The sequence below is a fragment of the Panthera uncia genome (genome assembly GCF_023721935.1).
Source record: "Panthera uncia isolate 11264 chromosome B3 unlocalized genomic scaffold, Puncia_PCG_1.0 HiC_scaffold_1, whole genome shotgun sequence".
Lineage (NCBI taxonomy): Eukaryota > Metazoa > Chordata > Mammalia > Carnivora > Felidae > Panthera > Panthera uncia.
In genome coordinates, this window is record NW_026057582.1 from 44141048 (window position 1) to 44165397 (window position 24350).

At 41.2% G+C, this 24350-nt stretch overlaps 1 protein-coding gene across 4 annotated transcripts in view; it reads left to right on the forward strand.

The window, feature by feature from the left end:
• Window positions 1–24350, forward strand: part of GCH1 (GTP cyclohydrolase 1) — an 82116-nt gene that overhangs the window by 50746 nt on the left and 7020 nt on the right. The window contains exon 6 of one of the 4 annotated variants that reach the window (XM_049612758.1): window positions 22132–22282. In XM_049612758.1, the coding sequence (XP_049468715.1) occupies window positions 22132–22282 (151 nt within the window). Of the gene's footprint in view, window positions 1–22131; window positions 22815–24350 lie in introns of those variants that run through there. The other 3 variants (XM_049612760.1, XM_049612757.1, XM_049612759.1) reach the window with 3 other exon arrangements.

Below are 24350 nucleotides of genomic sequence, written 5' to 3' on the forward strand. Positions count from 1 at the left end.
TTATTTTATTTTATTTTATTTTATTTTATTTTATTTTATTTTATTTTTTTAACAGACTTTATTAGACAGTTTAGGTCAGGATACAGAGATTTCTCCTATACCTCCTGCCCATGCTCATGTGGCCTCCCCCATTATCATCATCCTACAGCAGAGTGGTGCATTTGTTACAAATGATCAACCAACATTGACACAAAGTCCATAGTTTACATTAGGTTTCACTCTTGGTGTTGTACCTTCTATTGGTTTGGACAATATAATAATACAGCATAATTATGTGTATCCACCATTACACTGTCATACAGAGTAGTTTTTGCTGCCCTAAGTATCATCTGTGCTCCATGTATTCATCACCTACTCTATTCTTTGTGATGCTATTGTAAATAGAATTTTCTTAATTTCTTCTTTGGATTATTCATTGGTTGATATGTTTCTTAAGTCTGTTTAAAGTTGTAGATTCACCTCTTGCTCCCTTTCTTTTATACTATCCTTACCATTTATTTGGTCATTTGCTTTTGGAGAAGTCCCTGTGAGCTCATGAAATGTCAACTGCTGGGATGTCTGTGGCTGCCCGAATGAAGTGAAACTTCAATTAAGCAGAAGAGAAAGGGCTGCTGTCTTCTATGACATTCCTCCATGACCTTAAACTCCTATTCCCAAGGCAGCCTGGACCCTGAGGCAGCACTGAGTAGTGCAGGCTCACCCTTCAACTTGGACACAGCTCTTTTTAGTTTTGTAACCCAGTAACACCCACCCAGGTATGGAATAGAGTTTATTCCTTTTTTGGTGGGGGGAGGTGTCTATCTTTTCTGGACAGGCTTTAGTTTTAAAATATCTACCACACGGCTTCCTTGGCTGCCAAGATTTGGTTAAGGTGGAAGGGTTATTACAGGACTGGAAATAGTGAATCCGCCAGGACTTGACATCACTTTGAGGTCCTGTCCTTGGGGAATTCCAAGGTTTGGGTTGGACGGTAGGAGTGTTTGGGTGCCTGACTCCTGTTACATCTGTATGGCCCTCTGAGTAAGGATACCAGGCTGGCTCTGGCTGACTGGGGTGGAGAAGGAAGTGACACACCAGGTCTTGTTTTTAAGCAGCTTCTTTTATTCTCTCCCTAATGGTGTAGTTACGACTTGCTTACAAATCCTGTTGGGATAACTCCTAGCACATGTATTACACAGCCCTAATACATCCATCCGCTTTTCCTCTTATTTCTACATTCTCCTGTTTGGTTTGAGCAATGTGTCCACAACCCTGACCTTTTGAGAAATCCTTTAACTTCTGGAACTGACTGTGCTGCCCAGAGAGATGTGGTTTGGCTGTTGGTCAGTGCAGAGAAGGCTGTGTCGAGGGGAGCCTGGGATGAAATGCCTGGGCATGTATGAAAACTTCCTCTGAGGCTGTCACACTTCTGCTTTGTTGATTTTCTTCTCATTTTAGGATGAGTTTCTTCTCCCTCTTTTTTTCCTGGATTTTTTCTTATTTGAAAATGTGCTGAGTGAATAGACCAATGGGATATTTTTCTTTCTAGTTTGTCTTTTTGTGGGGTTTCCCATTATATGTGTGATGATACTAATTTTTACAGTCATATCCTATCTTAAGTGGTAAATTTCTTTGTGGAGACTTTTCTCTTTGGAGGGTCATTTCACACCTACAACCTAGGGATAAACTGAAAAGAGACAGAAAAGTTAGTAAATTAAAAAAAATTTTTTTGGGATGCCTGGGTGGCTCAGTCGGTTGGGCGGCCGACTTCGGCTCAGGACATGATCTTGCAGTCCGTGAGTTTGAGCCCCGCGTCGGGCTCTGGGCTGATGGCTCAGAGCCCGGAGCCTGTTTCAGATTCTGTGTCTCCCTCTCTCTGACCCTCCCCTGTTCATGCTCTGTCTCTCTCCGTCTCAAAAATAAATAAACGTTAAAAAAAAAAATTAAAAAAATCAATTTAAAACAACTAGCAGGAACCACAGGATTATTTCATATTGGTCATTTGGAAAGTAACTTTAACCAAGGACAACTAACCTCAGAGAAAAATTTCTCATTTCTCATTTCTGGATTGAAAGTTGATTCTCCTGAAAGTTGATTCACTGTGACCTAGGAGCATGTAAACTTGAAGTCCTTATTCAAATCTAATTTGACCTTTTCTTGCTTAGCAGTTGTCAAAATCACCTCACAATGAAGGGGTAAGAGGAGATTGATTTTTTTATGTCAATCCTTGAATATTTTAACAGAATTTTCCACATAAACTTAATATTTAGAAAATAATTATAAAATAAAAAGGGTCTTATGCATTTGAAGTATAGATAGGTCAACAATAAATTCTCATGTCCTTTTTAACTAGAGCACTGTAAAAAAAACTTTAATCAATGTGAAACCCTGAGTTTTGAAAACTGATCATTTGTTCCCTGCATTTTAATTTTGGGGGGATGGAAGAAGAATTTTCCAGATTTAACAGTGTATGTGATGTGCACATGTGCATGTGTACCCAATGTTAAACCTGGAAAAGTTGTTACTAGATGCTTGTTTGTTTTTTTTTTTAATGTTTGTTTATTTTGAGTGAGAGAGAGTGAGAGGGACAGAGAGAGGGAGGCAGAGGATCTGAAGCAGGCTCTGCGCTGACATCAGACAGCCCCATGCAGGGATCAAACTAACGAACCTGGGAGATCATGACCTGAGCATCAGACACTTAACCGACTGAGCCACTCAGGTGCTCCTACAAGGTGCTTGCTTATCTATCTATCTATCTATCTATCTATCTATTTAAAAAATGTTCATTTATTTTTGAGAGAGAGAGAAACAGAGTGAGTGGGGGAGAGGCAGAGAGAGAGAGGGAGACAGAACCTGAAGCAGGCTCCAGGTTCCAAGCTGTCTGCACAGAGCCCGATGCAGGGCTGAAATGCCATGAACTGTGAGATCATGACCTGAGCCGAAGTCAGATGCTCAACTGACTGAGCTACCCAGGCATCCCCAAGGTGCTCTTTTAAAGTGGGGTAAACATTCAATAGAACTTCCCACAGTATTATTTTCTTGACAGTCTTCTTGAATAAAGAACATTTCTATTTTATCGGTGAGCAAGTTTGGGCTCTAGGAAGATTAAATGACTTGCATCACTGCCACTGGATTAAAGAACAGAAGTTCCTATCTTGTTGCTCCATCTGTTGGTCTTTCTATTAGTCAATGGGCTCAGGCCGTTAGATTACTCGTAACAGCTCATCGTTGTAGCTAGTTAATCTTTTCCAGGTGACCTCTGTAACGCTGAGCCCCCATTGTTTTGAATTGGAATCTGATTTTTGAAAATGTAAGTTGGCCTTGTCCTTTGAACTCAAAAGTGCAAAGATAGGGTTGTGAATTGGCTACATGTATTGTTTCATCTGGTCATACGGTCTTAAATGCTCACATTTAAAAAAATTTTTTTTTATACTGGTAACACATGTACTTAGAACAAAATTCAAACAGCACAAATGATATTAAGGAAAAGCTTACTTTTACTTCTGCCCGTGAGTAAGCCAGACAATAGTTACTACCAGGGATATTTTATGAAATGCTTTACTAACTATTATTGTAAATTGAAAACCCTCTTTCCTCCATGGAAGCTGTTTGTACTTTTAATGGTAAAATGTGTCGCTCTAAAGTGGTGAGTGGTTTCTGTAACTATCAGAATGTGAGATCCATTAAGATTATTATTTATAGTGTTCTTAGGTCAACATTAGATGCTTTTTTGGAAACTTTTTTTAGCAAAAATTTCAGCCAAAAAATGTGTCCACTTTACAGAAGTTTGACCACTTTAGCAACGAAAAGTGCTTCTGATGAGCTGAGTGTTTAAAGCAGAGGCTCTTAAAATTTTTTTTCCCCACTTGTCACCATTTTTAAATAGCAAATGCATTCATTTGCATACAATTAAAAAACACAGAGTGAAAAGTCTCTCTGTCCCCAACCACCCAGTTCCCCTCCCCCAAATGACTGGTTTTTACTACCTTCTTACTTATAATTCCAAAAATATTTAAGGTGTATGTAAGCAAGTTAATACACACAGAGAATTATTCCTATACTACATTTAATATATATTAGTTTGCTTATTTGAATCTGAATTGCCTGGGGAACTGTTAGATAATATATGTGTCTCTACCCTATGAAGACTTACTTGGTATTTGTATTTTGAAAAAAAATAACTGCCCTTGGTTATTTTGGTGGGTTCCTCTTGTTGAGAACCACTAGTGTAAGATAGATCTGTTCAGAGCCATGGGACACATCAGGAAGCCACTGGGCCCAAGTCCAGGTGATTTGGACAGAAAAGCAGCTGCATGGATCCTTCTGCGAGCTGTGAGCAATCGGTTCCACCATCCACAGTTAAGGGCATCTGCAACCACTCAGCTGATAAGTCTAAAGGTAAATTGCCCCTTAAAAGGGACTGTCTCCAGATTAATATAATTAGTGCTGCAATTACCCGTGTATAAATAACTTAATTCTCTGGTCTGATTTTTCTAAATATATCTTACTTTTTCCCCCTGATTTTTTTAGTTGATCATCATAGAAAACTTAGAAAATATAGGAAGGTATAAAGAAAAGGACTAGTTACCTATAATCACACAGTCCAGGGATAACTACTCTTAACATTTATTTTAAAGTTGTAAAAATAATATATATACACTCCTGGATTATTTAGAACAAATTTGTCCAGACATCATTTCATTTCATCTGTATTTACTTCAATATGTAACACCAATGAATAAAGGGCAAGGAAGGACTTAAAACACACACGCATTACTACACCCAACAAAAATCTACAATGATTACTTAATATCATACCCATTCTGCATTGACCTTTTCTCAGATTGTCTCAAATTTCTTTTTAGTGTTCATTATTAACACTTTGATATATACTCTGCCAGCCTTTGCCTCCTCGTTATCCCCATGTAACTGTCTAATTCTTTAGATACTGTAAAGTACATATAGTCTTTCCCTCTTTGGTATCTTACAACTTTGTTTAAATGGTTATGTGACATTCCATGATGGAAATAATCATCATGTATTGCTCAAATTTATAATGAAGAACTTATAGATTGTTTCCAGTTTTTTTTATTATTATAAATAATGCTATAGTAAACATTTCTATTTCCCAAGAATAAGGTTCTAGATATGGATTTATAGAACAGTCACTCCCCCTCTTTCCCTCTTCCCCTCTCTTAACAAAAATGGATGACCTCACTTGAACTAGTCATGACACCTCCCAAACTCTACAATATATAGTTATCCCTTTATATGTAATTGTCTCCTAGCTAAATAGTACACAGATTAATTTCTTCTTTTACCTAGGGGCACCTTTGCACTTCATTTATCTTGGCAGATTCATATTTTTATTTTTTTATTAAAATTTTTTTAATGTTTATTTGTTTTTGAGAGAGGGAGATAGAATGTGAGTAGGGTGAGGGGCAGAGAGAGAGGGAGACACAGAATCTGAAGCAGTCTCTAGGCTCCAAGCTGTCAGCATAGAGCCTAATGCGGGGCCCAAACCCACGAGCCATGAGATCATGACCTGAGCCAAAGTTGGATGCCCAACTGACTGAGCCACCCAGGTGCCCCAGATTCACATTTTTAAACAGAATATTTTCTTGAGACAGTTGTAGGTCTACATGCTATTGTGAAAAACATTGCACAGAGATCCCTTATATACTTTGCAATGGTTTCCCTCAATGCTAAATTGAACAAAACTATCATACAATATCATAACCAGGATACTGACATTGATACAATTTACTAATCTTATTCAGATTTTCCCAGTTTTGCTTGCACTCGTGTGTGTGTGTGTGTGTGTGTGTGTGTTTGTATTAAGTTTTAATAATGAACATTTGGTTTGGTATCCACTTTCACAGGGTCAAGATAAGTAAACAGTTCTAACAGCACAAGGGTCCATTGTATTGTTTTATTATAATCTCACATCCCACATCTTCACATTAAAAAAAAAAAAACTCTTGAGATCTGAGTTCTGCATTTCAGTATGCTTGTGATCCTTAGTCCTTTCTAATGACAGTATACAAAACCACAGTTCATCTTGTTAAAATAATAATAAAAACACTAGGACATTGTAAAGAAAGACCTTGGATTATGTATGGCTTTACTGAAACTAGCTAATAAATAGATGAGAATGATTTGTGATTAGTACATCAATTGTTTGTAAATGGAAGGGTGTGTTTTGAGGTTATTGGAAAACTGTTCTCAGGAGGAAATTTAAGCGCACGCGCGTGCGCGCGCGCGCGCACACACACACACACACACACACACACACACAAAGACTTTTGGTAAATATTCCAGATTGCTTCCAGACAAAGTATTACCAACATTGAGTATCATTTTAAAAATGTAATATATTCCTAAGTGGACAATATTTTCATTGTTCTACTTTTGTGTTAAAGTCGTAATACATTTATTATCAAATTGGGTCTCAAAGATTATGGCCAATGTTCTCCTAGAGGATATGGGACAGACGTTTCTTTAATTTCTCTGGTTGTCCAATACTTCAAAACATTATTTTCAGCAAAAATCAAATCACTAAACTGCCAAATGCAATAAGCATTCAGACTTCTATCTTTAACAAAGCTGGTACTAACTACTCTGCTCATGTGGTTGAGGCAATCATATTTTGTTTAATGTGGCTTTCTGTCTAAAGACAGACTGGAAGACTTTTGCTAAAATTATTTCTAAAAGGGATTTGATCTAAGTCAAAAGATACTTACCTTTTCTAAGTACAGTTGAATGAAAATAATTTTATTTTCTTTGAGAGGAGATAATCTCTGAGAGGAGGGGCCCTCTCAGTTTCTTTCTGAGAAATGATCATATTTTTCTCCTTGTTACTGGTCAGGGTACTCCAAATCATCATGGCACGCACCATGGCCTGATGTCTCCTTTTGTTGGGTCAGAATTACTGATCTATAGTGAATCAGTGTGGAGCTACCTTTATTATAACCCACTGTTTCTGCAAAAGTAAGAGCATTGCTGAACTTGGAATTGAGGAGATTATAAACAACACTACATGGATGAATTTGAAATTGAAGGGATATAGAGAATAGGTGTGGGGGTAGATGATATAAACAGGTGGCATTAGAAGGGACTGTCCTCAGGCAAATATAACATGGGGAGGTGCTGGGGTTAAAAACACAATCTATGATAAATCATTCCCTAATTAGCCTAGAGAAGTGAGTATACACGATGCATAGAAAATACAATTTAATTGTAACCATGTAGTCCTGAACAATATAGATCTAGAAATCATATTGAGTATAAGCAAAAAAGATCAAATTCTGAAAGATCCTCTACATGTCATTGAAAACAACTATATATGTATATATATGTATATGTATATATATATATATATATATTTTTTTTTTTACCCCAACAATTCTACTTTTGAGAATTTATCCTTTACATGTATTTGTGTATGTGTCAAAGTGTTGTTTGTGTACAAGGTTTATTCATTTCAGCATTGTTTGTAACAAGAAAGTTCTTGCTTATAAGTCAGCTCTCAACCCAAAGTATGTGAAGTGATCATTTGAGGTTTGGATTGTGATTTTTAGAGTCCTTCCACCTGGAGGTGGATTAGATTTTTGATCCCTGTCCACCTTAATGTCTTGGTCTCACACTGAAGAAAGTTCTGGGATTAGGCAGGTAACTCAGGTGGTTCTTGTTGAGAACCTTTAAAATCCTAAGTTAACATCGCATTCTAAGAAAATAGCTCGTGGACGGGGAGTCCTGGTCTCCTTGATTTACTTTCAGTTTTAGAGGCTGGAACAGGGAAGTCTGGGGGCAGTGGTTCTTCAATAACATGTTCTGTAAGCAGATGAAGTGAGCAATGCAGACTTGTCCTCCTTACTCTTCTTACTCTTTTCCTTTAGGATTGAAAGCAAAGGGCCAAAACTCTTATGTAAAAGCCACATGAGGTATTGTGACATGGAAGGGGAGTGCAGACCTGAGTGCCTGTAATTCTGAACAGACTGTTTATTTTTTAAGCAACATCTGTGTTTCATAATCTGTTTTATAGATATGTAATTGCTCTGATAATTTGCAGTGTACTGAGTTTGGGGAAGATCATTATTTGAGACCTAGAATTTCTGACAGTATTGGGACACAGAGTTCCCCCTCTTAGCTTTTAAAAACATGGGAGAAAACAAAAATATGGATGTGAGAAACGTAACCATGGAATGCTACTTGTCTCTGTGGTGAGAAATATTTACACAGTCATAAAGTAAACACTGATTACTGAGTTAACTAAAAGTTGTAAGATAACCTCTATCTTCATTTGTGACGACACAGTTTAGATAACATCTAACTTGAACAATCAAGAAAGAGCAATTAAGCACATTTTTTAGTTAAGTTACTACAAGGAGATACAGGTGAACCACTTTTAAGACGTTGTTTGTAAATGGGGAGGTGGGGTCGACTCTTGCTTAAATTGTAAACCTGTCGCTTTTTGACTTCTTAAAAAATCGTGTGCCTGTACTTCTTTTGTTCAAAGTTAAAAATATATATCTTTAAAATATATATATACATCTTTATCTACATATATGGAGCCAAGAGAAAAAAGGTAAGTATAGGGTCTGTAACGACTATTTGAAATATCTTTGAACGTTACAGCTGAAGTAAGTTTTGGGGGAAAAAAGGATAAAGATAAAGTATGTGAATTCTTGGATGAAATAAAGAAATCATTGCTTTCATCCGAATTTTTGCATCTTTATTTCTCTGTAATTCTCAGTCCTTTTGGTACGCTAGATCAGGGATTGCAAAACTTTTTCTGCAAAGTGACTGATAGGAAATATTTTAGACTTGGCAGATCATGGTGGTTTCTGTTGCAACTGCTGAACTTTGCCATTGTAGTGTGAAAGCTGCCATAAGGCAATATGTAAATGAACAGATATGGCTGTGTTCCAATTCATTTTTTTATTTTTTATTTTTAGAGAGAAAGAGAAAGAGAGCATGTGCACGTGCAAACCAGGGAGGGGCAGAGGGAGAGGGAGAGAGACAATCTCAAGCAAACTCCACACTCAGTGCAGAGCCCCACGCGGGGCTCCATCTTAAGACCATGAGACCATGACCTTAGCCAAAATTCAGAGTTGGATGCTTAACCAACTGAGCCATCCAGGAGCCCTGGCTATGTTCCAATTTAACTGTATTTATGGACACTGAAAACTGAATCTCATATAATTTTTATGTGTAATAAAACATTCTTTTTTTTGTTTTAATCATTAAAAAATATAAAAGCCAGGGGCTCCTAGGTGGCTCAGTCGGTTGAGTGTCTAACTTCAGCTCAGGTCATGATCTTGGGGTTCACGGGTTCGAGTCTGGTGTCAGCACAGAGCCTGGAGCCTGCTTCGGATTCTGTGTCTCTCTATATCTCTGTCCCTCCCCTACTCGTGCTCTTTACTCTCTCTCAAAAATAAATAAACATTTTAAAAAGTTTTTAAGTATAAAAAACATTTGTACCTCGTAGACTTTACAAAAGCAGGTGTGGACAGGATTTGGCTAGCAGGCTAGAATTTGCGGACCCCGGCTCTAGATCTAACACATTTGTGTGGTTCTCTCCCATGAACAGCAAGGAGCTGCAACCATATGGGCTGCAAAGAGGAATTTAACCTGAAGTAGGTGAGCGTCAGTTTCCCAGCATTTACAACTATGGAAATGATCCCATAGAAGTCTTTAAAATCCTCTTGGCCTCCTTTTCTCCTCTCCTTCTTCCCTATTCTCATTTATTTTTACTGTTTAGATTATAGAAACATCCCTGTGAATGAAGCTATATTTCAGTGAGTACTTCATTGCTGGAAATTTCACTACCAGAGATAGAAATAATATAGGAAGGAGGCCATGGTATAGAAGCCTGGGTTCTTTGTTCCAGGAGAGCTGGTTTGGGGCACCCTAGCTCCAGAAGCTTCTGAGGGGTTGGGTATCAAGGAGGCTTCATGGATATCAGGCCCTATCTCTGCTCATGGGTTACCAGACCAGGTGGTTCCTGGGAGCAAGGTCCTGTGTGCCCTGACAAGGCTGCCCTGGAGACAGCACCACAGCCCCCTTCCTTGTCGCCTACAGTTGGTATTGATGAGGGAGACCCAGATCTTTTCATACATGACTGTTCCCTTTGGTTTAACCGTGTTGTGTATTGGAGTGCAAAGATGAGTAAGACTGCCCTGTCCTTAAGTCTAGTGAGAGATAATATGGAGAAATATGGGAAACACTTGGATAAAGAGCACTAATGTAGAGCCCACAATGGACAGGGGAGTAATGGAGAAAGAAGGTCAAAGAGGTGGACAGGGGCTAGGCCACAGAAGACCCTGCCTATATGCTTTGCCCAGGGCCTGACCCTGAAGCTCTGGAAAGCTAGTGGAAGGATTTTAAGCAGAGAAGTGTGGTTTGTAATCAGAGTTGGAGGACAGACAGCTTAGGGGGGCCACTGCATTAATTTAGGGGGGATAATGAAGCCCAATCTAGATCAGTGGCAGTGGAGTCTGAGAAAAGCAGACAGCAGAAGAATTTAAGAGGTAGAACCTGAACAGTTTGTTTGCAAATGACTGAAGACAATTAATGTGGGACAGTCCCCAGTTTGGGGCCTTGGGTGTCTGAGAATTACAGTAGTACTGATCACTGAGATTATAATAAGAGAAATGGGCATTTGGGGGTATTTGGGGTAGGGGAAGGGTGGGCAGTAGAGCCTTCAGTTAGTCATCATCATTGAGATCCCTGTGGGACACCCAAGTGCAGATGTCTAGAAATGAAAGTTTAAGAGTGAGGTCTGAGCGGGAGGCAGAGAGGTGAAAGTCAACTGCAGACCGGTGGCTGCTCAAGTTGTACCTGGAGCTGAGTCAGCCAAGAGAGAGCACAGTGAGGACACTGGAGAGATGTGAACTTTCCCAAAGACCATCCATAGACTTAGATGGACTCAGGGAACGATGAGAGATGGGTGTGCTCAATGTCCAGATGGGTTTTCCAGAAAGAGAGAATGTGAGGAAATCAAGGTAGATGTATGTAAAAGGTGAATGTATCTATGAGGATGTTTATCCTAGAATTGTTCATATTTAAAAGTTGAAATAACTTAAATATCCAGCAACAAGGACTAAATCATGGCATGACCATGTGATAGAATACCATGCAGCTGTTAAAATATAAAAAATTTATATATATAAAAAAAACCACTGGTGACAGATACATCAAAATGAATAATAGAAAATACTATTTTAGTATTCATATATTATTTATTCAGTACTCACTTAAGTTTTCCTATTTGCCTTCTCTCTTTTCCAGATTGAACACAATAAACTTATATTACATTGGTAGGTAGGCAAACCCACCAGGGTAAGCAGGACAACTGGAGAAGTGCCCATTGGATTCAGTATGTGGAAATCACTGCCAAAGCTGCCTGAAGAGTGAATGGGAAGAGAGGAAGTAGAAACTGCAAGTTTAGACTTAATTTTTTTTTTCTTTTTTCTGAGAGAGAGAGCATGGCATGTGAGTGAGTGGGGGAAGGGCAGAGGGAGAGAGAGAATCTTAAGCAGGCTCCATGCACCAGCATGGAACCCAACAAAGGGTTCCGTATCATGACTGTGTGATCATGACCGTGTGATCATGACCTGACCAAAATTAAGAGTTGGCTGTTTAACTGACTGAGTCACCCAGGTGCCCCATAGATTTTTCTTTGAGGATGGCCATAAAGGGAAAGTGAGACAAAGGGAGTCATGTCTACTGTGGATGAGGAGCTGAGGGAATTACTTTCTCAGGTAGGGAGTCTTATTATTATTATTATTTCTTAAATTTACATCCAAGTTAGTTAGCATATGGTGCAACAATAATTTCAGGGGTAGATTCCTTAGTGACCCTTACCCATTTAGCCTATCCCCCCTTCCACAACCCCTCCAGTAACCTTCTATTTGTTCTCCATATTTTTGAGTCTCTTATGTTTTGTCCCCCTCCCTGTTTTTATATTCTTTTTGTTTCCCTTCCCTTGTGTTCATCTGTTCTGTGTCTTAAAGTCCCCATATGAGTGAAGTCATATGATATTTGTCTTTCTCTGACTAATTTCACTTAGTATAACACCCTCTAGTTCCATCCACATAGTTGCAAATGGCAAGATTTCATCCTTTTTGATTGCCGAGTAATATCCCACTGTATATACATATACCACATTTTCTTTATCCATTCATCCATCAATGGACATTTGGGCTCTTTCCATACTTGGCTATTGATAGTGCTGCTATAAACATTGGGGTGCATGTGACTCTTTGAAATAGCATATCAGGTGGGGAGTCTTGATCGAGCCCCTATGTTAAAGAAAAGAATCAGTCTCTCAGGAGAGGTTGTAGGCTACAGGTCTGAAGGGGATTGTTGACGGGGCAGGGAAGGAGAAGAGAAGAAGGAAGAGGGGGCTAGAGCTTATTTATTTTAGGTATGACCTGTGGGCAAGATATAGGAAAGAGGATAGAAAGAATGCAGACAAAATCAATGATGTGTGGGTGTGGAGCAGGGACCAAGGATGTGCATTCTTGAGTGAGATGGCTTCCTGTCTGAGATCTGTGTTTAAATAATGTGGTGGGGGGTGGGGTGGGGCAGGGGCAGGGGTTGGGATACATGAAACAAGATCAGTGAGTCGTTGACAAATGTTGAAGCTGGGTAATGAATAGAAGTTCACTATATGATTCTGCATACTTTTGTAAAATTGCCAAGATTAAATTCAAAAGGGCCCTATCCTTACTTGAAGATAACAGCTGAGTCTGACCTGCATTCTCCTACCTGAGACTGTTAACCCAACTGCTTCCTACTCCAGTATCCCAAACAGTAGAGGCTTCCTGCCTGCCTTGTTTCTTGTCCCAGCCCCTCTGGGGATGGGGCCCTGGGCAAGTCCATGCTGGATGGCAGTTTCTGCAGCAAGGATTCAGTGGCCAGACTAGTAACCTGGAAAAAAACCCACAGAATCTTGAATGCAGAACCCCCAAGTAATCCTGGGTCAATAACATCAAAACATGCAATAAAAAGTAAGTTGGCCTGTGTATCCTCCAATCCCCCCTGGGTATTGTGTGGTCCAAAGGTTCTGTGGGCCAAGGGGTCTCTGCATTTGAATTCATGGTGGAACAATAATTGGGGAGAGAATTATCACGTTGTGCTTTGCTCAGGTGTCCCATTCCCAGCCCCAGGACCTGGGCATCACTCTGAAAGGCTTTCATCTTCTCATGTGATTATGGTACCCAGAATAAAAACTTTAGGCCTTTTTTCTTAAGATGGTGCTTTTAAAATTTTTGGCATATAATGGAAGCAGTAAATGCTAGGTCATCATCATCATCATCGTTCCTCGAATAGAACTTTCAAATATCATGTTTTAGGAGCTGATATGTTCTCAGAGTTTATTCCCTTCAAGTCACTCATTTTGTAGATAAAGACACTAGCTCAAGTGACTTGTCCCAGGTCATACAGCTGTTAGTGGCAGGGTAGATGACAAACCTTTCTTCTTGAACATCCCATAGTGAGGATCTAAATCTGCTTGTAACCCTTTCAAAGCCTGGGCCCAAGCAGAGGGTAATGTGGTAAAAGAAATACTGTCCAGAAGCCAAAGGCAACCCCAAAGCAGCTGAAGTCCATTGCTTAGCCTTCTTCAAAACTGTCAAGAGGATTCCTTTCCATAAACCACAGAAAAAAAAATGACAAAACCTCTTGCCTTCATCTACAATATCCATCATGCCTTCAGCAGCCCCAGAACAATCCCCTCCATAATTCAAGCTCTTCCCCAACATTGCTCTCTCCCTCCCATTACCCGTTCCTCCAAAAGAAAGGATACTCCCTCTTTGGGAGGGGGGAGGCACAAGGGAAGTCACCTGACAATTGCAGGCTTGATTTTGGCGGGCTGGCAGAGGAGGCAAGGCTGTGGACAACCCCCATGATAATATCCTCAGAAAGGTAGCTGGGGGTGACAAGATAGTGATGACAGGCAGGCCATGTATGCCAGAAGTGAGGCCTTTTTAACACACATTCAAGGAAATACATTGAATTGAGAGTTCTGAGACAGCAAAGAAAAGATGTGGAGAGAGCAAGACTATGGGAAACAGAGAAAGGGGTCAAGTAGAAATGCCTTTTCCATGTGCCAAGTCCATCTTCTCCCCACATGGCTTAGACGCCATGGGCATCTGGGTGCCCTGGGTGATGCCTCTGTACAGCCTCCTAGATCCTCTCCCAACAGCCTTAGTGTCAGAACTGCCAGAGATGAAGCTCTTCTATCCATGCATGTGTATGTCTTGGCTTCTTGGCTATGCTTCCTTCCCAAGTAAGCTTCAGATCTGGGGAGGGTCATCCTGGCATCCTGGCTTACTCTCTTTGTTGAGCTGGGGTGTTTGGTGGCCAAGGAAGGATACATATCCAGGTCATCACCTGTGGCTACTCATGGTGTGCCCTTCCCTAGAAGGAGATGCATCTGGATCTTGTGGAGGGTTGACTATGCCATGATGGGTGCAGGAGAGCCCCGAGGTCCATGGCGAGGGGACCTGAGCCAATCATTGCAGCTCTGTCCAGACTTTCCAGAGGATCTGGATCGAGAGGGAACCACAGGCCTATATTACTCTCTTTCTGTTTATGTGAAAGAAATATTAAGGACTGAACCATATCTACCTTCCTAGGATATATGGGCTTTCAAATAAATAGAGAAATAAAAATAAGGCCAACAAATTCTATAGATAAATGGGCAAAACACTTTTATGCAGTCTTATCATTAATTAAAATGAATCACCCTCACCCAAAACCTGCCATGTCTCATCAAGACTAATTACAGAATTCATCACTGCCATGAGTGAGTTTTCCTTCCATCCAGCAAGATGCTCACAATCACAAGTTACTATTCCTCATAGCAGGTGGGCAAGAGCAATGACTATCTCTTTGAGTTTTCAGCCAGCAGTCAATATGGCATCTTACTGAGCTCATATTGTTAAGGAGTGGCCATGGTGGAGGTGGTGGAGTTGATAACAGCTAGTGGGGAGGCCTTCTGTGCCTGAGGTGCATACAGACTAAAGAGAAGATGAGGCTAAGTCATGTGTGGCCATCAGAGAATGGAGAAGTCTATCCTAAGGGCCTGTTGTATGGACTGTTCATTTCTTCATTCATTCAACAGACACTTAATGAATTTTGGGTATGTGCCAGGCATGGTTGTAGATACCAGGAATAGAGCAGAGAAGAAAACACATCCCCTATTTTTGTGGAGGGTGCATTCTATGGGAGTGGAGACAGCACAAAATGATAACATATGGCATGCAGTAATGATAAAATGTTGAGGCAGAGGAATGGACAGATTACTATTTAGGATAAGTGGTCCAGGAAGATCTTTTTTTTTTTTTTTAAGTGTTTATTTATTTTTGAGAGAGAGAGAAAGAGCACACGAGCAGGGAAGGGGCAGAGGGCGAGGGAGAATCCCAAGCAGGCTCTGCACTGTCAGCACAGAGCCCAACGCGGGGCTCGATTCCACGAATCGTGAGATTATGACCTGAGCTGAAACCAAGAGTTGGCCAGTTAACCGACTGAGCCACTCAGGTGCCCCCAGGAAGATCTTTCTAATTGGCTGGCAATTGAACAGAGCAGAGAGAAGGTGAGAGCCAAGAGGATACCTGGGGGGAGAGACTGTGAGGGAGCAGTGAGCACCCAGGGCCCAGGTGGGAGTGCATGAAGGAGGAAGCAGTGTGTCTGCTGGGCAGGGAGTGCAGGAGAGTGGGGGCCAGTGGGTTTGGGTCTGAAGGGCTATGTGGGTCATTTAAGTCATTGGCTTTTACTGAGCCATTGTGGGGTGTTGAGAAAGGGCAGGATCTGACTTAGGTTTTACAGGAGCAGCTAGGTTAGTCTGGTAAGAATGGAGTAGGTGGGAAAAGCTGGGTGTAGCCAGTGGCTCATGATATCCAGGGAAGACAGCTGAGAGTGGCTTGAACCAGGGTGGTCATGGTAGGTTTTGAGAAGTGGAGGGATTATGGATGCATTTTCAAGTAGAGCTGACAGGACCTGCTGACAGATTGCATGTGGGGTGTGGGAGAAGGGAAGGAGGCAAGGATGACTCTAAGACCCAGCACGAGCAACCGGAAGAATGGAGTTACCACTGAGGCTCTAGAAAGGATACAGCCAAAGCGACGGTGACCAAAGGGCTGAGACACCAGTGGCTCATGGAAGCAAAGATAAAAATTGGAGTGTATTTATGGATGAATATGTCTACTTGTTGTAATGAGGAAGAGGTTGCAAATTGGTAGGCCCTGGGCTGAATCTGGCTGGTGGACATGTGTGGTCTGGTTCTCGCAGTTACTTAATAAGTAACTCAACTCAATTAGTTGATATTTAGAACCAATGGGCTTTTATATAAAAATATGGATTTCCTGCTTCTTTTAGGAAAGTGGAAGTTCTGGCAATCCAGGTGAGGGCTGGTTGGCCCTGGATGACAGCTAGCCCCTTTGGCAGGGTGCCCCCCCCATTCCCTATTATTTTATAGCTGCTTGCTACCCTCTTTCAATCCCGGTCTCCTCATTTGAAAATAGGAATAACAGTAGTACTTACCTCCTGGGGTTATTAGGAAAATTAACAGACATAACTCATGTAAAGCAACTAGAATACATGGTTATCGACTAAGTATTCAAAAATGCTTGCTTTATTGTTGTTGGTATTATTATCTGTCTGGTCTTGCAGGGCTGTGAATTTGCAGCTCTTGCCAGGAGGATTTCAGAAAGCTGGAGGATGATTCTAACAGGGGTTGAGAGGTGAGTGAAGCTTCCCTTAATAAATAATGGCACCAAACCAGAAAGCAGGAGGGAAGGAGGCACAGCTCCGAGACACTTAGAAAATTGTGTCCGCCTGAGCGCTATCAGCCCCACAGATCAGGGTTCATTTCTCTTCTTCCGCAGAGCTCGGCATAGTGGCCTGGATCACCCAGTGACTCATCTAATAGCCCAGTGAGTTTGCCCAGCTTGCAGCATCACAAATTACATTTGCAGCCTCCTTATCAGGCAAGCTAGGAAATTAAACCTAAACGGCTATGGTGTTGCTAAGTAATATGGCTGCATACACAGACACCCGAGGCTGAGACCATCACAGCCCCATTCAAGCATCATTTCCCACTGTGGCTAATAAGGTTTGAGACCTTCAGAGAAACTGTTATTTTTTTAAGGTCAGAAAATGAGGTTACTTGGTTATAAGCAAAAGAGAGAATTTCCTTTCTAGATGCTATGTGTGTGCATGTGTGTGTGTATGTGTGTGTGTATGAGTGTATGTGTGTTTGTATATGGGTCCCTGTTGGAAATCTATAGTCTTGTGGCTAGTGAAAGTGACGGGCAGGAAGCCAGTTTGCCTTCCTGAACCCCTCTGCCCTGGGCCATCTTTGTCCATTTTAGGGTTTGGCTCCTCATGGACCCACCAAGTGTAAAGCTTGAGGGCATAAATCCAGGGAATGAGGCAATAGTTCCGTGGCCCCCTTAGTTCACACGGGTAAGGATTTAGCATGTGTATCATCACCCCAGTGTGGCTCTTCTGTAACTTAGTATCTCTGCTGGGTGGTGAAGTGTGGTCAGGGGGTTGAGGCATCTGGATCCCATGAGCCCTCTACAAGCTCCCTCTCTAAAAGGAGTCCCTCCATCTTCTCTGATCTGGGCTCCTGGGAAGGGGTGAGAGAGTGAATTTCTATTTAATTAGTATCTTCAATCACATTGTCTTCACAATGCTGCGGATTATTTTTCAAGACTCATTCAGGTTGTGTGAGCCTCACATATTTCTGGTTGGTGAGAAGAGGGTAGAGCTTATAGGCCACTGGAGGGAGATGCCTGCTGTCCAGTGGGTGTGTTTGACTTGTGCGGGTCTGAGGTAAGATCTGAGTTCCATCCTCTGGTAGCTCTTGATAATCTGATCTAGCCAGTCCTGATCCTCACTAAGCAGAAGAAGGTGGAGAATTTCTTCTGGCATTTGTTGTGTGGTATGAGACATGGCTGTGCCCAGATGGGACAAAGACTTTCAGATAAGAGATGTCTCCAAATCAAACTTTCCATATTCCCTTCTTTCCATTTTTTTGATAGGCATGGGCCCATTTCCCTGGGAAAGAGCTGTGCTCTGTTAGAATGAGACTAATCTGTGGGACTACCCCAGCTGGCCATTGGGACATCCCTGTCCACCTCCACGTGAGTGATATGTGACCTCACCTTTATATATCACTCAGGAAACACTTGAACAAGCAGGGGTCATATTTCAGTCCAGTCTTTGGTTTTAACAACTAGTCAGGTGTAGATAATGATATTTAATCATTAAACCACCAACATATCTCATTTTGTAGTGCTTTGCAAACCTTGTGTGGCTGTGAGCTATGATTTGTTTTCATGTGAATGTGACATGGTGCTTGGGTCTTATTGGTTAATTTTCATATAAGTCTTTATTTTTGCCAAAAGTTTTCACTACTAATTTGTTGCATAGTAAGTTAAATCAAGAGCTGTATGATTTGTGTCCCCTTTAACACTATTTTATTTGAAGGCCATATTTAAACAGTGCCCCTTTCTCTGGAGGGCTGTCACTTGGTCCAGTAGATGTGTTTCTTTGGATCGTTCTTTTATGACTTGTATTGGTCCTGCTGCCAGAAAGACTTCCAGAGAGTGAGCTGGCCCCATGCTGAGTGCCTCTATAGCTCTGCTTACCTTCCTCTGGATGACCAGTGAGTTGCTAAGCACATGCGTCTGCATGGCTATGTACTTGCCCATTTCTGAGGCCTTCAACTCTATCTGAATTCTCTGAGCTGGTATACAGTCTGGATTAGGTTTCCCAGGGGAAGGGAGACCACTGCCTCCACTGGCAGGTTCCTAGCACAGGACAAGAACAACCTCAGGACATCCTGATTCTCCAAGGACCTCAGAAGGCACCACTCCCACCTAGGAGAGTGACACGTTGGTGCAGCAGCCTTGTGTTTTGGGGACAGTCCCACCTCATTCAGAATTGCTTCTATCTCCACCACTGTTGAAACATCCTGGCTAAGTCTAGGGTCCCCACTTTTTCTTCCTTTCCTTCAAAGTCAAGACTGGTCAGCACCTTAGAGATGATGATGCATCTTTAAAGTGATAGCCTTTTACAAAATTCTGATGATGGGGTGCCTGAGTGGCTCAGTCAGTTGAGTGTCCGACTCTTGATTTCAGCTCAGTTCATGATCCTGGGGACATGGAATCGAGCCCCATGTCAGGCTCTGCACTGAGCATGGAGACTGCTTAAGATTCTCTTTCTTAGTAGGAAACATGGTGCTTTTTGCTACATTTGGTTAAGAGTGAATGAATATGCATCTCCTGTCTATCCACAATTTCATGTGCTCCTGCTGACTGATTTATCAAGGCAGTTGGTCAGGGGTGAAATACCAAAGGCCCTCCAAGTCTCAGTTTAGCAAGGAATGTAATATTGAAAACTTTTATGAGGAATTCTTTCTAAATCCTTTGAAACCTAATTCCTAATTCCACCTTTCTAGATTTTATATATTAATTTTTCTGACTTCAATAAATTGTTAACTATCTTCAAACTTTTAATAAACTTATGTATCTTTTTTTTAAAAAAAATGCTTGTGCACTCTCTAAAATAAAAAAAATTATAAAATTCTGATGGTTTATTGCAGATTCATGGTGGAAAATGAAAATACAGAACAGCACCATCAAAAAAATTAAAAACCACTCATAACCCATCATTAACCCACAGAATACCACTACTAACCTTCTGAAACATCTAGTTCCGGATTTTGTCTATTCACGTACATATATACACACATTTACATATGTATATAATGTATATATTTAAAAATGGGATCATAATATTTTGCTACCTGCTTTTCTCATTAACACTGTATTGGCATTCCCATGCCATTAAAGTATTCTACATCATCATTTTGATTGCCTGTCATTTTTTATATGGACACATTCTGGTTTATTCAGCCTGTTCCCTATTATGGGACATTTAGGTCGATTCCAGTCCTTTTTTTGTCGTTATAATCATTGACGTAAGGGACATCCTTGAGGTATGTCAAAGGTTAGCACATTTTTAAAAGACTTTGATATTGCCAAACTATTTTCCTGAAAGGGTATACATATTACTGACCAGCTGTGTATAGATGCCTTTTATTGCAATTTAAAACATATTTGCCAATTTAATAGGTGAAAAATGAACATCTCCTTGTTAATTTTAATATCGTGGAATGTGCGAGGTTAAACATTCTCCCTGCCATTAATTGGCTGGCGGGGATATTTCGTGCTCCCCTGCTTCTAGATGATGGAGTTTAAAACTGTTGTTAGTTACCACTTAGGAAGATAAAATTGGGGCATGCTGCCAGGGAGCTGAGGGTAGTTAAAGTGGTCGCTATTAGACTTCAGAGCCTAAAACCAATCTTCCTAAGTGTGTTTTCAATCATCCCTGAGTGGGTCTTCTAATCTGAGGGTATCTTCTCCTCCAGGCCTCCTGTAGGTCAGAACCTGACGGAGCATGACGTGGAACACAAGAGGCATGGGGAGGCGTCTTGATATAGACAGGGTGCGTGGCTCACTAATGGATTGATATCCTATACCTCCAGTCATTCCCCTTTTTCTTCCCCTCATTCACGCAGATAATCACATATTGAATATCTTTCATTTTGCTTTATGGTGTCTATTTCCTTATATGATGGAGTAACTCGAGTGTTTGATGTCATTGTTGTTATTTTGTGTCTGCCCAGGAGGTAGTTGAGAACCAGCTGTGTATGAATACCAGGCTTCTACTGTTTCTAGGTATGCAAACTCACAGGGCTAGGTGAGGAGAGAGGTCACAGCAGGGGAGCCGGATTTGGGAGGTGCGTTAAAGGCAGAGGGTACACTCTGGATCAGATCTGTAATCTGTAATATGCAACATGTTGAGAGGACCAGCAATCCTGGGGTGGCATGGCTGGGCTTTGAGGACATATTGATGTACCATGCTCCTTTCATGATACAAAAATGACTTTCATGCAATTCATTCTTGTGTGAAGGTCCAGGGTGGATCTAGAAGACAAAATCATGAGGTATTTTGCCAGTTTCAATAACCAAGTTTTTGGGGAGAAAACGAATGGCTGGGGTGGGGGGTGGTGAAAGCCTGGAAGGCGGTGAAATCTGAGGGGATGCTGGCTTCCCTCCAGCTGAAGCAGGCTCTTGTGAAGGCTGGGCTAGAATGGCCCGTCCATCATCGCAAACTGACGGGTGTTCCCAGAAGAGCTGCTGAGGTGTGAGAGAAACTGCCTTGTTACCAGGAATGTGGGAAAGAGTGGAGGTTTTATGTATAATTTCCTTTTCTCAGAATCCAAAATAGTCATAAATAAGCCCAAAGAGGCAACAGGCAGGAGAATGAAACATGAATGCCTATCATTTCTGAGGAGCTAGAAACTGAGAAGAATTCAAATAGATCTTTCACTGTGGATTTGGACTCTGAAGTAACTTGGCCAAAGCTAAATGTAGTCAGTTTACAAAAAGGGCTCTGCAAGGTGACATAATGCCACAGAGATGAAGATTTTCACAGTGGAAAAAACAGGTTTGGCACAGACAAGCTCTAAACTCTTTGGAAATCATAATCCTGTACTCTCCACAGATCCTTGAGAGTTAAAGGCTAAGACTGTTAGAACATCATGACAGGGTTTTACATCAGTCCTCCTTGCTGTGAAAGGACTTGGGTCTTTTGGTGTTGAATGCACAGAGGAGAGGATTTCGGAGGGCTGGTGGCACAACAGTTGGCTGCCTTGAAGAGAACTGCCTCTTGGAAGAATCTAGAGGCATTTGGTTGAACTTAGTGGTGTGCCAGCATTTATTATTAATCACACTGAAACTGCTTTTTCTTTGTCTTGTATTTTCTTGTAAATCTGACTTGATCTTCATAATATAAGATATTTTCCAGAGCTTTATTGAATTTCAATTTTTTAGTCAGGATTTGAACAACTGCTGAGGCTCATGGGAGGGGCAGTTTTATAACATACATGGAGAGGAAGGAGGAATGTGTGTTTTATAAGCCAAGGTAGCATGTGTTTAAGGGGTCAGGCATGGACCCTCAGGCCTGATAGGGGCGCTGTGGAACAGTGGTGGGCAGAGTAAAAATCATAAAGTCATGCCACAGTATAGTAGTCCTCCTTATCTGTGGTTATGCTTCCTGTGATTTCAGGTACCCACTGGTCAACCAAGGTCTGGAAGCAGATTGTCAGAAGGTCACTAGTAGCCTAACACTACGTCACAACACCTGCATCATTCACCTTATTTCATCTCTTCATGGAAGCATTTTATCATCTCATGTCATCACAAGAGGAGGAAGAAGGGTGAGTACAGCGCTCCTTTCGCAGTACAAAAATGGACTTTCATGCAATTCATTTCAGTCAGAAGTTCCAGGGATGGATTTGGAAGACAAAAATCATAAGATATTCTGAGAGAGGTCACATTCATGTAACTTTTATTGCAGCCTATTGTTATAATTCTATTTTGTTATTAGTTGTTGTGACTCTTACTATGTGACTCTTACTATGCCTAACTTATAAATTAAATTTTATCATAGGTATGTATGTACAAGAAAAAAAAAACATAGTATCTATAGGGATTGGTACTATATGTGCTTCTAGTCATTCCCTGGGGGGCCTTGGAACATGTCCCCCATGGATAAGAGGGGGGGCCACTATAGGTGCCATTGGACGCTTAGCTCCCACTCCACCTGGAGATGTCAAGGCCTTGTTTTCTGTCCCAGGGTCTGTGTGTAACTGGGATGGGAGACCCTTTTACTTGAGAGCTATTATCTTTGCTGCATGATTAGACTCTCCTGACCTTAGTTCTCACTTGTAAAATGAAGTAATAATAGTATCCATCTCAAGGAATTGTGTGATTAACTGAGTTAATACCTTTAAAAAAGAAAGAGCACTTAGAGCACAGAGTGAACAAGCCATGCATGTTAACTATTATGATGACGGTAGTAGTAATGACCATCCCTATTGGATATCACAGATGGAGGCAGCCTAGGGTGATTACATGATGTCGCTGTCTCCTGGCAAGGATCCAATGAATCCCCGCTTTACACCTCCATGACTTTGCTGAGGACATGGTGAAGGGTGTGAGGACTGTTGTTCTATCTACTTCTGGAAGGGGCTGATGGAGAAATAACCAGGCCTGTGAGTTTATACAACAGTGGGTCAAAGTGTAAAACTTGACCTTGAGAATTTCATTAGTCTCTTCAATTATATTGAAGGCAGCAGAGAAGTCACTTCTCACACGGGTCCCCAAGAATTAAAAGAGTAAATGCTGTCCTCTAACTCTTGGCCTTGCCACTTATCAGCTGTGTCAACTTGGGCCGGTTACTTAACCTCTCTGAACTGCAGTTTCTTCATTTGTAAAATGGGAAGACTATAGCATTGTTGGAATTACTGAATCAGATGATATCTGTAGAGTTAATAGCAAATTAAGTTCTTGGATCCAGGCGACAGCTCAATAGAAGCCTGTTATCATGCCTATTATTATTTTTATTATAAATGCTTATAATTACAAGCTACCTTTACAGTTTTCAATTTACAACGCAGGGAACAGGTTACTTTCACAGCAGGGCTTGTCCTGTGACGATCTTCTCCATCACCTTAAAAGATGTTCACATTCGTAGGAATTCCCTCACCTGGGCTGGGCCTGACCCTCAGAACTCTGTGGTTGTCTATGTGAAGATGGGCATTATCCATGGGAAGATTTCCATGCAAAAGCGTCCTGGTTGCACAAGGGTTGGGTCCAAGTCATCCTGCCTCTGCGAGTGTCTACAGCCCCAGGGAGTGGGTCATGGCTCCTACTGGATGATTAGGACTTTTGAGGACTTTTGAGGTGTCCAGACTCAAACCCTCCTCACCATTGACTCTTTCCACTGGGCAAATTCCTAGGAGTAGACTGGCAGGATTACATGGTGTTCGTTTAACTTTTTTTTTTTTTTTTTTTTTTTTTTTTTAAGAGAGAGAGAGAGTGCATGAGCTGGGAAGAAGGGCAGAGGGAGGGAGAGAGAGAATCTCAATCCTACATGGGGCTCAATCCTATGACCCTGGGATTATAACCTGAGCCAAAATCAAAACTCAACTGACTGAGCCACTCAGGCACCCCTGTTTAATGCTAAAAAAACTGCCAACTGTTGTCCAACATGGTTGTACCATTTTATATCCCCTCCAGTTCTAACTGTATCATCTCTCCAGCCTCATTTTCCATTCTTCCCCTTACAGCAAAGTCAGTGCTTTCCAAACTTCAAGAAAAAAATCTATCTATCTATCTATCTATCTATCTATCTATTTTAACTTTAACATTTATTTATTTCAGAGAAAGAGAGAGGGGGAGAGACAGCATGAGCAGGGGAGGGGCAGAGAGAGAGGGAGACAC